Below are 14892 nucleotides of genomic sequence, written 5' to 3' on the forward strand. Positions count from 1 at the left end.
GAGAAATTAAGACCAAAATAATGAAGGCTATATTATGTCTATAAGTTGGATGATTCAGTATTGTAAAGATGGCAATTCTCCTCAAATTGATCATGCATCTAAGCAATTCCAGCAGAGTTTTATTTTTCATGGAATTATAGAAGCTGACTCCAAATTTTGTAGAAATGTAAGGAGTCAAGACAATTGAGTAAAAATAAAATGATAGGACTTACTCTACCAGATGTCAAGAGCCATCATAAAGTTACAATAATTAAAACAGTATGCTGGTGACACAAGGATAGACAAATAGATGAACAGATTTGATGACCTTTGTTGAAATGATGAATACATACATATGTGGGTGTGTTAGACATGTCTTATATACCACCTCAAATCCATTCAACCCACCCCTTACTCCAATTTATCCTGGTTTAAACCAGCTTCCCACAGATGCAACCTAACAATGATTAGTCTCTTTCTTTCTGGCCCAGACACTATGACATTGGATGCCTGATATCACACTTGGCATTTGTGCATGTACTATTAGAAGTACTTGGAGTTAATATCCATGTGGGTTTGGAAGTGGATACATGCTTTGCTTCCTTCTTCCATTGCTCAGACAGTCAGTTCTGAGATACATTTCATAAGGTTCCTCTAAAGGCCCCGTGGGATTGAGCACCAGTCACTCATAACAGTGGCCAATTCTCTAACTTATATATGTATATGCTTTCTCTGCATCTCTCTTTCATGCTCTGTCCCTCATGCTTGCTTCTTGGGATCACTTCACAAATAAATTGCCTGCATAACAAGCCTTTGTCTCAGACTCTGATTTGGGGAAAACCCAGGTTAAACAGTAGATCCATATAATATATCTGACAAAAAATGTATACACATATACATCAAAAGACATGTAAAACAATGCTCATCACAGCATTACTTCTAGTAACATCAAACTGCAAATGATCCAAATATCCAAAAACAATACATAAATTGTGGTCTATTCACATAATTTCATGAAGCACTGAAAATAAACCACTGCTACACACAGAACATGGATGAATCTCACATAATCTTGAGAGAGAAAAAGCCAAACAAAATATATATACTGTATGATTCCGTTTAGATAAAATTTAAAAATAGAGGAAACTTCTATTGTGTTCCTAGTCAGGAAAGGGTTACCTGTAAGCAGGAGGGAGGAGGTAGTGACTGGGAAGAGTCTTAAAGGGGTCTTTCTGGTGTGCTGGTCATGTTCTATCTTCTATTTCTTTTCTAAAGTAAAGTTACCTGAATTTGCTCATTTATTAGTAATTGGCCACATTTACTATTTGTATACTTTCTGAATGTTTTACTTCAATAAAAAAGTTAAAATAACAATACATATTACGAAGAAACAGAACAAAAAATGCTTTGAAAAATAAAAACTTTAAATATGTAAAAAAAATTAAAGGGCTAAGCCTTGGAGATGGAGTATCTCAAATGGTGTAACAGAAAGAAGAGCTAGAAGATACTGAGATGAACAATCAACCAATTCAGAAGTTTCAACATCCAACTAATAGGCACGCCAAAAAGGGTAAACAGAAAAAGGATTTAAGGAAAATATAAACTAAAATAAACTATGAGAACTTGTTAGACTAAAAAAGATATGAGCATTTAAAATGAAAGGGAACCATGAGTGACAAATGGGGTATCTCTCTTAGTGTAAAATTTCAGGGAACTGAGGATTTAAAAACATATGTTATTGGAGTGGGTGGAGGAGGAAAAGGAGAGGGGAGAGAGAGAAATTGACAAAAGAATTCTCAACAGCAACCCTGACAACCTTTTTGAATGACAATGGAATATTATGTCAATGCATTTTCTTGTACAGCTTCTCATTTTTTTCCAGGAGCTTTTATTATTTTTGTTTTGCATTACCTGCCCATTACAGGCTGAATTGTGTCTCTTCAGAGGTCATTATGTTGATGTCCTAACCACCAAACTGGATCAAGATACCTGGATCCCGACACCAGCTGGCACTAACAATTATGTCATGAAAGTCACTTCACAGCTTTTAAGAGCCCTTGTTTAATCAGGGGGTTGAATGGTCCCTGGCTCTGTGCCTCTTGAGTTTGTCACTCTTAATGGATAGCTGAAAAAAATCAGAACTAGAAGAACTAGGATCTTTATTGGATTTTCTAGAAATGATAGCTTCTTTTAAGAAACTGAAACTAATAATAGGATCCTAGTTTTACCTTAAGAGGTCAGAAAGCATTTTGAAAAGCAATTTTTTCCCCCTCTTTATTTCCCCCTGCCCCACTTCCACCCCTGACCCATGGATGTTGCCATTTCCCCTTTAGAACTGGATCTCTAAAAGCAGGCTATCTCCTCCCTCCCCACATGCTCTCGGGGTGAGCCCCAGGTCTGGGGCCTCCAGGGGCCTGGCGCCCCTGGGCCTGGCACCGCTGGGCCTGGCAGCCCCATGATATGGTCTGCGGCTTCACCTGGGGTGCGAACCCAGGACCTTCTGCATGCAAAGCAGATGTACTAACCACTACACTATGGAGCCACCCCCTGAAAAGCAATTTTAAATTTATTTATTCATTCATTTTCAGCAATTTTAAAGTTAAATGGCAGGTGGTAAAGGGAGAAATTGCAAAACACACTGAATAAGAAAAGAATTTTATCAATTAATTGTACAAAATAGCTGATGGAAGATGTTGAGCAAAAAGGGTGGGCTGGGGAGAACTCCATTCCTCTGACCTTTTTAAAATTATTTTCAATTAGTAAGATTAGCTAGCCTAAATTTTACATCTATGTGCTAATTTTTGTTCACTGTATACAAAGTATGAGCATGAAGACATGCATGCAGGTAAAATCAAAACAACAAAAAAGCTATCAAAGGATGATAAGTGACTAGATTTTCACAGCAAAGTTTAAAATTTTATTTTCCTTCAGGTAAACTCTCCTGCTGATATTTTACAGGAAAATAAGTTTCTCTAAATAGAAGAAACCATTCAATAATAAAATCTTACTATCAGAATTTTAATGATTTCACCAAAGTTACAGAATTTACTTTTATCTAAGGTAATAGCACCTTCTAAAATGAATTTAATGAAACAATTAATTTAAATGTACAGATAGCACTTGAATAGTAATGCTTTTAAGTAGACAAATTTTATCTTTTAGTTGTTATATTGGCATCTCAATCACACAGGTAAGTTCATAGCTACAAAGCAAGCCAATGTGATTGGTCATATTCTAGAATGTCTAATCTAGAGTTCAGATTTCTTGAGGAGTTTGCTACCTACCATCTAACTTCTCAGCTTTTGAATCCATAGTTTATTTTCAGTGATTCCATTCTATCCTATTAAGAGGTTATATCATAAAATGAGAATGAGGTGCTAACATTTTTTACTGGTATCATTTTAAAAATAATTAAGCCACCTCATTTTAGGAAGCACTTACATTCAATTGTATTTTTAACCATGCCATTTTTATTCTTTAAATCTAAGTTATCCTTTCTTTCTGAAATGCCTTTTCCACTTTTCCAATTAGTCAGTTGATATATAAATATACATGAAATCACAGTACTTTCTATGGGCCATGTGTCTATAATAAACTGGCTTCTATTTTCCTCAAAGAAAACTGTTCTTTCTGAGGCTTCTTCTTTCTTCTAAGAAACCGTAGGTAACATCTCCCTCTCTCCAACCCGGCTACTTAAAAGGTCCTCTAGGTGGTTGGAATGAGAGGAACTGAAATGACCAGGCAGGTGAAAAACTACCGAGGAGGAAAAGACTATTTGTGAACTTGGATTCATCTTTGATTCCACTGAGCACCTGGGGAGCAGGTGTTCCAATATTTCATTAAACAAAGCTACAATCTCAGCTCTTCTTATTTCAACACCTGTTACTTCTAGGAGTTATTTTGCTAGTTTTTGCTATTATGCACCCTTCAGCACTGTTCTGGGTACACTGTGTACTATGGGCCTAATTTTTCCCCCAAGCTCTACAAGGACTGAGTGGCCTACACTTTGAGTTTATGCTCTCTTGCAAGTCTGGATCTTCAAATATTTGTATCTAAAAGATGCTTGTGCTCTGTTACTATGAGCTACCAGAAAGAAAACAAACATTGTTTTTACCTAATTTAACTTTTAATGTGATTAATAGTGATTTAGTTTTCAAAGAAGCAAATAATTATAGAACAAGAGAAAACATTGCTGAGATCATGTTTTATCTCTATAATCCAGGCCACTGCTGGACTACAGAGGGAAATGTATATTTATGGTGTTATAAAAATTAGAGTAAAATGACCAATCAGGAAATACAGCCGCATGATTTTATGACAGAAACAATATATTTAGAATAAATGTGTCAGTAATTGAACCTTTTGGGGAAAATAAAATGAAAACCCATGTCCTTTGGAAAGAAATATGACAAGGAATGCCCATAGATTCGTCCTGCTGTTAGGAATGCATCTCTCCAAAATTTAATGTACAAATTTAATTTTCAACAGTTTTCACTTTTTCTTGCTCTCCCACTTTAAAGAGATAGATTCTATATTAATCAGGAAATATTAGAATTTCATTCGGTTTGAATGACAAATAACAAGTATTCTGTGACATGGGTGCAAATAGTTGTCTTTTTCAATCAAGTTATAGGATAGTTGTCAATAAAGTGCATTTCACATAAAAGTACCCATTAGGAGAATAATTTAAAGTGCAATATATACTTTAAATAGTGCAAAGTTACTAAATATATACATTATATGTGCCAAGTACAAATAAAGCAGGATCTTATCTACCCCTGGACCAGAAAGGAAAATGGAAACATAATTCCACATTTTTAATTATTTGCAGATATATGTATTTTGGTCCGTTTGTGTGTATTCCTGTGTGTGTGTGTGTGTGTGTGTGAGAGAGAGAGAGAGAGAGAGAGAGAGAGAGACAGAGACAGACAGAGACAGACAGAGAGACAGAGACAGACAGAGAGAGACAGAGAGAGAGAGGGAGAGAGAGGGGCAGGCTGTGTCTGTATATGCATGTAACTGCTCAATGGTCTGTGCGAATGTCTGAAAGTGGTTTCCTAGAAATTGAAACCTTTAAGCACTGCCATAATTAGGCAATCTCCACTTCAGAGTAGCATTAGGCTTGTAATAATGGTTGAGCTATTTCAGCCTGCATATCTGGTAAGGCAGGTATTTGACTGCAAATTAAATGTTTAATGAAAACTATAAAAAATACAATAACTATAATGCTACCAAGAGAGATCCCTATGAAATAAGCATATGACTCCTCTTGCTCATATTTTCTTGGTTTGACACTACCATGGAGGAGCGTAGTACTCTGTGTGTAAGGAATTGGTCTTGGAGCTGCTGAACTGAGAAGATCCTGGACATTCTTCAGTGATCCGTTATGTGGCATGGAAGTGATATTGAGGAGGTGGCAGAGCAGTGGATAAAGATCTGTGGAGTTCATGGCTTCTTTTGAAAAATTCTTTTTGAAGGCAGGACCGTGGGCTAAAAATATTGGATGCATTTCTGCTAACGCATTGTCATAACCGTGGTTGCCTACTGTAAAGATAAAATGCATGAATAAGTTAGCCAGCCAGAAGGCATTAAGATGAAATAATTGTTGTATTGTCAAAGTCTGAACAAGTCAACACAAATTCTATCCAATTCGACTTTTAAAATAAAATAATCATTTAAAGACAATCTTTGCTGTTGTCAACATCACAATTCATTTCAGGAAGTGAAAAGTCAAATGATCACAGATCTTTTTCAAAGGCCAAGCAGCAGAGGAAGAAAGGTAAAGAGCAAAGCTGAGCCAAGTCAGGGGAAAATAAAACTGATTTGTTTTTGGTGGCAGGTAAACTAATAGCAAATAGGTAACTACTATGTTCCAATTATTGTTCTAAAGATTATTGCTCTTTAGTCATGAAGATAATGAATTCATAATTACTAACAAAAGGAGAAAAACAATAAAAAAGAAAAACAAAAGACATCACAAAAACCAAACCTCTAGTGACAGCTACAGTCCACTACTGAAAAATAAAGGTCAAGACTTGTGGGTAAAATCCTGACTTTGGTGGTTCAAATCAGGACCCAACTTAGCATTGTGTGCTTTAGTACAGATACAAATAAAATAGAAACTTGAGGAGTTTTCTGACTTATCAAGTGATACAAAATTGAAGGATGAAAACTCCTGAATAATAAAAGCTACATTTTAAAGGCATGTGTGCCTAGCATAATATCAGGGTGCAAAGGGGAAGGAGCTACTGCAGCTAAGATGGCAACCTAAGAAAACCGACAGTCTTTATTTTAAAGGTGGTGAGAACAATGACTAGCAAATCAGTCTCTAGTACCTATACCACTACAGAGAAATATGCAATGGGAACACAACATTAAAAAAAATCCTAAATCAATTTTTCCAAAAGTCATAAACTGACCCATAGTCATCTCCTCAAAGTAACTCCAAATATGCCTGGCCAAATCCATCTAAAGAAGTCTTTCTAAATGTCATGATTCTTTCAAATTTATTCAAGGAAAAATAATGCTGGTTTTATGAACTCATTTATAATTATCTGACAGGGTACTGTGCTATTCTATTTAGTTAAGTGCTAACATTAACACTGGGAAATATGCCATTATATAATTTGTAATTGGGTGATTGCTATGTTCATTTCTAAAAGTTGGTATCTAGACCCTTAGATATAAGATAATTCTCTTATATCTCACTTTTTACTAGAAAATTAGATTTGAAATGAAGTCATTATGACTTATAAAACCTTTCCCATGTTTTGAAGTGGTAGCCCCTAGCATCAACGCTTGATCCAGTAGGCAATATTTAATAAGGGATGCCTAGGGCAGTGGTTCTCAAATTTCAATGTGTCTGAGACTGCTGGGGCGAGGGGGACATGTAAAAACAGATCGCTGGGCCCTACTCTCACAGTTTTTAATTCAGGTCTGGGTTGGGCAAAATAATTTACATTCCTAGTAAGTTCCCAAGTGATTTGGATGCTGCGGACCCAGGGAACACATTTAGAGAACTGCTGCTTTTGGACATTAGAGCTTAATCTCTTGCAGAAATCAGGCTGAGGAGGACTGCAGTGGTTAGTATGTTGTTGAATAAATGAACATAATGTAAATAGGAGCATTAGGTTTTCTGTCAAAAATAGATGTCACTGATCCATTGTATATTTGTAGCTCACCAAACCAAATTTCAAGAGAGCCCCTTACATTCATTTTAACTGTGAAGTTTTGAGTAGCCCATCTAGCATAGGAGCTACCTGCATGATACACGAAAAAGTGGCAATTATTCTCATGGCCAAAGAAATCATTTTTAAAGTTCTTCTTAAAACAGTTCCCCTGGTGTGATTAAATATTGGTTTGAAGATCATTATCTGTATTTAAAACCAGTTTAAGAACCAGGAACCATGTACCTATAGAAATTATATGACATAATCTATCACTATGACTTATATACATATTACAAGTGCCATTGTCAGGCAACCGCTTTTCTTTTCCCCAATTAACACGATAGGAACCCAGTTCTACTTAAAGGGACATTTTTGTACATCTTAATATATATCAAGGACCAATGCCCAAAAAAAGCATTTGTGGCGGGGGGGGCGGGGGCGCGGGCGGGGGAAGGAGTGCATTGGTCTTTGATATATACACAATGTGATTCCTTCAATATTCAAGTAACAGAGTAGAAACAAGTTCCAGTGACTTGATCAGTAGTGCATACTATTACCTAAATCAATCAGGAAACTCATGCCAGGTAGTCTAATAGAGGGAATTTAATGTGGGGACTAGTTATAAAAGGGTTGAAGAGATGAGAAGCAAACATGGGATGACCTTATTCAGTGATTAGGAACAGTGAGAGCCTGTACGGCCCCCAGGGATGGAGTGACAGAGGAAGAGGTGGTGGTACCAGAGCCGAAAAGACAGGGCCACTTAGAAGGAGCTGAGGCCATAGAGAAAGACACTGTCCACATGGAGCTGAGATCACAGAAGAAATGAAGCCATCATTAGAGACATAGCCTGAGGACAAATACCCCAGCTTCTCCCTTCCTCTTGGCTTTCAAATTTCTGCCAGGGTCTTTTTCCATAAGTCAAACCTAACCAGAAACCAGTTTGCAAAGGAGCCTGGGGAATTTAGTCTGTAGGGTTTGTCATTGGTGACACAAAGTAGAGCAGAGAAAGGACAGGGAGCTTGGGAGCAAATATGCAAATGGCAGACACAATAAGTAAAATACTGGGCATGATTTTTCCAAAGCTATTTATAAAAAGAGAAAATTATTTATTTTTTGCCTTATTTTGTGCATTTGAATTTTAAAAGGAAGTTCCATCATATTCTAAATTTAATCAGTGGCAATATCTCCAAAATTATATTACTAGGTATTAGGAAAACACATCTTGATATATTATTATTCTCCATGACATTCACTTCTTTTTAGAAATGTTTCCAAGGATCAAAGCTGGCCTATATTTGGTAAAGCCAGAAGGGAGAAAAAAAAAAAACAAACTAGAAAGCTGCAATTTCAAATAAAAATAGAGATTAAATTCTTATGAAGTCAGAATATAAAACAGATACAGAATAATTCAATTTATAAATTTCAGTTATGTTTTTCTCAAGAACATAATGATTATAATTAGCCATATAGGTCACTGTGCATATTTTTGGTCTAATGGCTTCAAGAGAAGTAAATATTTCACTTTTAGGAGTTTACCTCTTTTTAAAGCTCCAAGAATCTTAAATTTGCTATTAATGTATGATACTAGTTATTCAACAGGAAAATAAATGGCTGGCTGTATCATCCATAGCACACACTTTAGCAAACGAAGATGCAGAATGAAAAGCAATACTGTAATATACTCACACAGAAAGTCATCTGACTTATTCTGTAAAATATACCACCCTTCGTCAGCCACTGCTATGATTGGTTGAATTCTATTATTATATTTGTAGTGCCATCTTTCTGGAATCTCTTCTTTTTTGTAAACAGTAAGATTAGGGTGAGCATGAGCTAGTGCTTCATAGACTTCATCAAATTTACCTAAAAGAGAAGGGAGAACATGAGGCATTCAGAATAAGACACTCGCAGTCACAATCAAAGAAACAGTCATGGCAATAGAGGTCAATCGATGCTGACACTCCATTGAAGTAAAAAGCCAGCAAGCTACACACAATGAAATATAGCCAGACACTTTGGAACTCCCATCTTGAGGAAAGAATCTTGAAAGGAGAAACAGAAATAATTCATCTTCTCTTGTAAGTAAGTTCACCGTATAGAATTAAGAGAACATTTTCTAGAACCAGAAATCTCTAATTTGAGATGTCTTAATCACACACACACACACACACACACACACACACACACACACACACACGTACTAATTAGTCATGTACATACTTAGGTGCTAAGTAAAATGTCTAGGGCATTGCAATACCCAAACTAAGAGTTACATTGGTAGTTAGGAGTGCAAAGTAGAGAATCTCTAGGTAAGAAAATATGAAAAGTGGAGAGTGAGGGCTTGGAAAGGCCTAGAGGGGGAAAGCAGACTATAACAGAAAAGTTTTTTAAAACCCTGGAGGTGTTATAAACGTACTCTCTATAACTTCAAATGCAGTAAACCTGGGTACCATAGTCACTCCTTTTCTTGTTTTTCAAATCTATTTGGTGGGGGTTCCTCCCTGCCTCCCACATAAGGCAACACCATACCAATTTTATAAGGAAAATGGAAGAGTTAATGTGATTTTCTTAAAAAACAAAAAGCTTGCTGGTTTATATCGAATTTGTTGAAAAGTTTACGTGTAGGTGGACATGCATATTTTAACAGTCAGTTTTCTATGATCCTCTTAATTCCCCTAGGAGGGACAGAACTCTCATTTGTGAAGTATTCAGCTTTCCAAAAACTGTTCTCTCATTTGACACCTAGCCAGCCCTAGGAGGTGATAAAATAAAAGTCAGAAGAGCAGGCCTGAGTCTTGCTCTGCATATACATTGAGATCTGGGGATGTAACATGTAGGTGACAGGTATGAGGCTTACAGGAGAGGTTTATAAAAAGTTCAAGGTATTATTACTTCCTCTACTTATACATAAGAAAAAGAAATTTCACATTGACCAAAGCTTTTTCCTTCCCACACTCCATTGCTTTCTAATGGAGCAGGGCCTAACTAAGGCTCTATAGAAAGATTTAGGGCCTGAAATAACTGTAATTGCATGCAAATTTTGTATGTATCTACCCATCTCAAGTTTTCTGAGAAGGAAAGCTGTCATTTTCATCATATTTGATGATTCCAAATAGTTAAATACATAGAGAGCATCAATTGCAATATTCTAGCAAAGAGTGAAAAATTAGACTCCAAGTGATACCATCAGGTTGGTGGTTAGAGCAAATAATATCCTGTTAGCATATTTTCCAGGGAAAATATGGGGCATCCTGTATGCTTAGCTGGTTCCTTCAGATAAGCACCTGCAGATACTCCCAAAAGAAGCAAGAAAAGAACTAGCTCAAACTGCTTAGGGTAGCTATTATGAATTTAAGGTGACCAAGAGCTCATTATAATAGTAAAATCCCCACATTTGGGAGGAGTTTGGATACTATTTTCTGAACATGTGCCCATGAAGAGGCATGACCTCCTTGCTTCTGCGCCTGTGTCAACTCGACACCACCCCCTTACATGCTATGATGAAAATTTCCATCATGAATATGTATTAATTGACAGGATAAAAGCACAGGGGCTCTCCACTTCCAGGAACCACAGCTTTGGAAAGTATCCCCTATAGGCTTTTTATCTGCTGCAAATAAATTTTGTTTTGTGTGGCAATCACTCTTGGTGTAATATCTAGTTCCCTGCTCACCAAGAAGAGAACCCAAGTTCAGTTCGGTAACAAAAGAAAGAAAAAAAAAAAGAGTGAGATTTTATCTTTTCAGAGTCTGAATATTAAATTCCATACTATTACCATGACACGAGCGAGCATACTTTAAAGGCATAGAAACAAAAATTCCCCACTCAGTGGCACTGGGCATGCATGCGCAGACCTAGTCTCAGACCACCACTCTGTCAGACTTACCTTCTTTTGGCAAGATGGCTGCTACTGGAGATTGGTCAATCAGGATATAGTGGTCTTTATCCAGATATTGGTCAAGTTCTATTACCCTTTCCTCAGAACACTGGGTCATTCCGTGGTCACTTGTGATAACTAGGTTGAGAGTGTTCCATAACTTGGCGTTTTTCAGCATTTGTATAAGATATCCTAACTTGTTGTCAATATCTGAAATGACAGGTCCCATGAGTGGACTGTCAGGTCCCAAATGGTGGCCCATGTCATCAGGATCTTCCCAATAGAGAAGACCAAGATTTATGGGCTCTTTTGATGTAAACCACTCAATAATTTTGGCAACTCTATCTTCAAATGAAACTGACTCGTTGTAAAGCATGTAGTGAGTAGGAAAGCTCTCATGTATTTTTACATCTGTTCCGGGCCACATGGCTGCACCACTAGTATGTCCTGCCCTCTGATTTGTGACCCATATTGGAGTTGCTTCTTCCCAAAACTCAGAATCATAAATATTCATGTTATCCAAGGAGAAAGATTTGTTCAGAATAGGATCGAACATGTCATTTGCAACAATCCCATGATTCTCTGCAAAGAGGCCAGTTACCAAAGTATAATGGTTAGGGTAGGTCTTCGTAATAAAAATATTAGTAACTTGCTTCACATGAACACCATATTTCATAATATAATGAAAATGAGGTGTCGGAACTCTATATAAGTAATCCCAACGGAATCCATCAAATGAAACTAGTAGAACCTTTTGCTGGTCTGGTGAAAGAGAAAATGTAATTGAAAGTGTTAATGCAGCAAGTATGATGGCCTCCAAGAGGAGTTTTGAAGTCATATTCAAAGTACTCGATCAGTTCAATGTAAGATGATCTATATAAAAAAAAAATATATAAATTAGTAACAATAATTTTGTTTTGTATACTTTACCCAAAACTGAGAGCGATGATGCTTAGTAATCCCAGTTATATCATAAATTATAGCCCAAAAGGATTACGTCGTAGAACTCCATCTTAAACAACAGACCTGGGGCTACCTGCATAATAAAGCTAAGAAGTTTTGTTGCATTAAAAACTTTCCAAGAATTTATCAAAAATCAAAACATTCCTCAAAGGAATTACTTAAATAAGCTTCCAAATGTCATTTTAAAATATGACATAATTTACATACGACTTTTTAGAAACATTTTCAGATTGACTCAGACTTCTGTAGCCAAAGACCTGTGAACATATATATATATATATTTATTAAAATTAATGGGGTCACATTGGTTAATAAAATCATATAGATTCCAAGTGAAAAATACCTGTGAACATAGGTATCATTGTGTTTAGACCAACTGTAGGAACCTAGCAACAAGGAAGTACCATTAGCAAATCCAATAATGCTTTTAAATATATATGTCCATATATATTTAATATGTGTGTGTGTGTGTGTATACACCTTGGCTTTTTCAAAGCCAAGGCTTATGTTTGGTTTATCGTGGTTAGAGATGTTACTAGAGAGGAAAAAATAAATGAACTTGGTTTCTTGAAGTGACATCAAATTTGTGACATTCAAATGTATTTGTGAAGTGTAATCTACATTCATTTAATAATCAAGTCACAGCCTTCTCTAAACAGATTCTCAACTAAGTATAAACAGAAACCCAATTTTGAAATTTGATGTTGACCTTCCTAATGTCAAAATTTGTTACATTTAATCTTGTCAGTGATACCTGTAGAAAAGGCACTTCCCAAGTTAAATAATCTCTTTGGACCAAGGCTATTGGTTTTTAAAAAAAATTCCGTATATTTCTAAAAAAGTTTTTATTCTATTCAAGAAAGCTAATAAGAGGCAATATGGAGAAACAATACATAAGGAAGTTTTGTCAATTCTCATAGGACTTGCAAATCAAGCATTTATTGTTCTCTCCTTTTCCTGTCCAATAATTCTGTATTGTTTATTTTTAAATCATGATTTCACTATACCTAGAACACCACTTAAACTGAAATTGTCTTACGTATTGGTCTCCAGACAACCGTTCAAAATTAAATTTAAAAAATTCTCCAATGGCAATAATGTTTCCAATTCGAAGGAACATTAACAATCAGTTCCAGTAGGGAAATGCAAATATATTTACTAACATATGTGGATGAAGATGGTGGTTCCTCCCTCATTCTCCCGCTCCTTCACCTTCCTAAGACAAGACTAATATGAATCAAATATAAGACTAGAAAAAGAATCGACTATTTGAAACACCTGATTTTCCTCTAAGTAAATCGTTGAGCAGCTATGGTAAGCAAAACAAAGGAAAACAAAAGCTAAGTGTTGTCTAAAGCTTAGGAATGTTTGGTAAGCAGAACCAACGTTATCACATCCATTACATGAAGCAATAAACAAAGGTGGGGGTGGGACGAAAGAAATCTCAGATTTCTTTCTTTTTCATACAAAAAAATACTGCACAGTGCGGCGGAATCCCTACCTCTGGGTCCAGAATTCACTGGGCTGTTTTCCAATTCCTCCTCCACTGCAATCCTTCCCCCACAGACAGCCTTGTAAATCTGTAGGGAAGGGGCGCCAAGAACGCGAAGAATAGAGAAAGTGGAGGAGGAGTATGTGTGTGTAGAACGAATAGACGTCAAAAAGGGGGCGATGCTTCGCCCCATCTTCTCCACAGGCATTCCATCCTAGCCACTGGGAAGGGTCGCAGCGTAGGGTACGCCCACCGAGGCCGACAGATGTCCTAATGTGGTGTGTGTGTGTGTGTGTGTGTGTGTGTGTGTGTGTGTGTGTGCGTGCGCGCGTGCGCAGTGTAACTGGGGGAGAGTTTTGGGGAACCCACAGGAGTCGTGTGGGTCCCCTGGAGGCAATCTGCCCACTCCCCTGGACTCTTACCTTCGTAGCGACCGGGTCAGTCCGCATTGGATTGGGGCAATGGGAGGGGAGATCTGGAGAAGGCTCCCTCCGGCAGACCCGCGGCAATAGCCGTGAGGTGTCGGGAGCGAAGGGCACTTCTTGGACCCGCAGCCGCACACCTGCACGCAACCTCGGAGCAGAGCACCTGACCAGCACCTCCTCCCTGCTGCAGGCCCCGCCTCTTGGACCTCATTGGCTACAGTAAAGATTGTTATCTCTGGGGGGCTCCTGGGAGTCGCTGCATCGCCTGTCAATCAGCGGGAGCAGGGTGGGCGCTGCCAGAGTTTAGAGGATGGAGTGGGCCGATGTCCTCCAGAGCAAAGGGCTTGCGCGGGCCCAGCTGGGAAACTCGAGGGACTAGGAGACGAAGACTCCTAGCTGAAGTTTTCTCTCTGCCTGGTCACCAAGCCTTTCCGCAGTGTGCCTTTTCTAGACGGGCAGTAGTGCTGTAGTCATCGATGCAGAGAGGCTGTAACGCGCGATCCCAGGAGTTTGTGTGCTCACTATTTTTCTTAAATACGACTTTTATTCTCTTATCTGTTCTCAAGTGTTTGTGTGTGTGTGTGTGTGTGTGTGTTTTTTTTTTAATCACAAACTGGTGACACTATACCCTGGGCTTTATCCTAAGGAACACTACAGGATGTCTTTGGAACGAAATTTTCTTTAATTCTTTTTCTTTATTAGTTTGTGCATCTGGGCACTCTTCAGTTTATGGTTTTCCACACGTGGGATGGAGATTAAAAGGGAGGCTGGTTTCTGTGTTTAGTCAGACCCAGTGACAGTGAAATTGTACAGGTCGTTCCTAGTCTCCAAAGCCTGGTCCTTTGAAATTGCCCAAACTTGGAACGGGTGGTCCCACATTATCAAACCTTATCCCCCCTAAAATAGGCCAACCTTACGTTCTCCTAAAACACTCAAAGAACAGCTTATGCTGATTAGAGAGTGGAGGTAGGAAAAATGGCCTTTTAC

General features: G+C 37.7%; 1 protein-coding gene across 2 annotated transcripts; it reads right to left on the reverse strand.

The window, feature by feature from the left end:
* Positions 1–4983: 4983 nt before the first annotated feature.
* ENPP5 (ectonucleotide pyrophosphatase/phosphodiesterase 5 (putative)) lies at positions 4984–14097 on the reverse strand. Of its 2 annotated transcripts, none has more exons than XM_011354769.2 (4): positions 13903–14097; positions 11035–11898; positions 8835–9011; positions 4984–5523 (listed from the first exon to the last, which is right to left on the reverse strand). In XM_011354769.2, exons 2-4 carry the CDS (start codon positions 11861–11863, stop codon positions 5096–5098), a joined length of 1434 nt encoding a protein of 477 aa, XP_011353071.1. In that variant the 5' UTR covers positions 11864–11898; positions 13903–14097; the 3' UTR covers positions 4984–5095. The 2 variants fall into 2 exon arrangements, with proteins under 2 accessions (XP_011353071.1, XP_011353072.1); XM_011354770.2 differs by lacking the exon at positions 13903–14097 and adding an exon at positions 13490–13783.
* Between the last annotated feature and the right edge of the window lie 795 nt (positions 14098–14892).

This window comes from Pteropus vampyrus, unplaced genomic scaffold (assembly GCF_000151845.1).
Source record: "Pteropus vampyrus isolate Shadow unplaced genomic scaffold, Pvam_2.0 Scaffold18, whole genome shotgun sequence".
Taxonomy (NCBI): domain Eukaryota; kingdom Metazoa; phylum Chordata; class Mammalia; order Chiroptera; family Pteropodidae; genus Pteropus; species Pteropus vampyrus.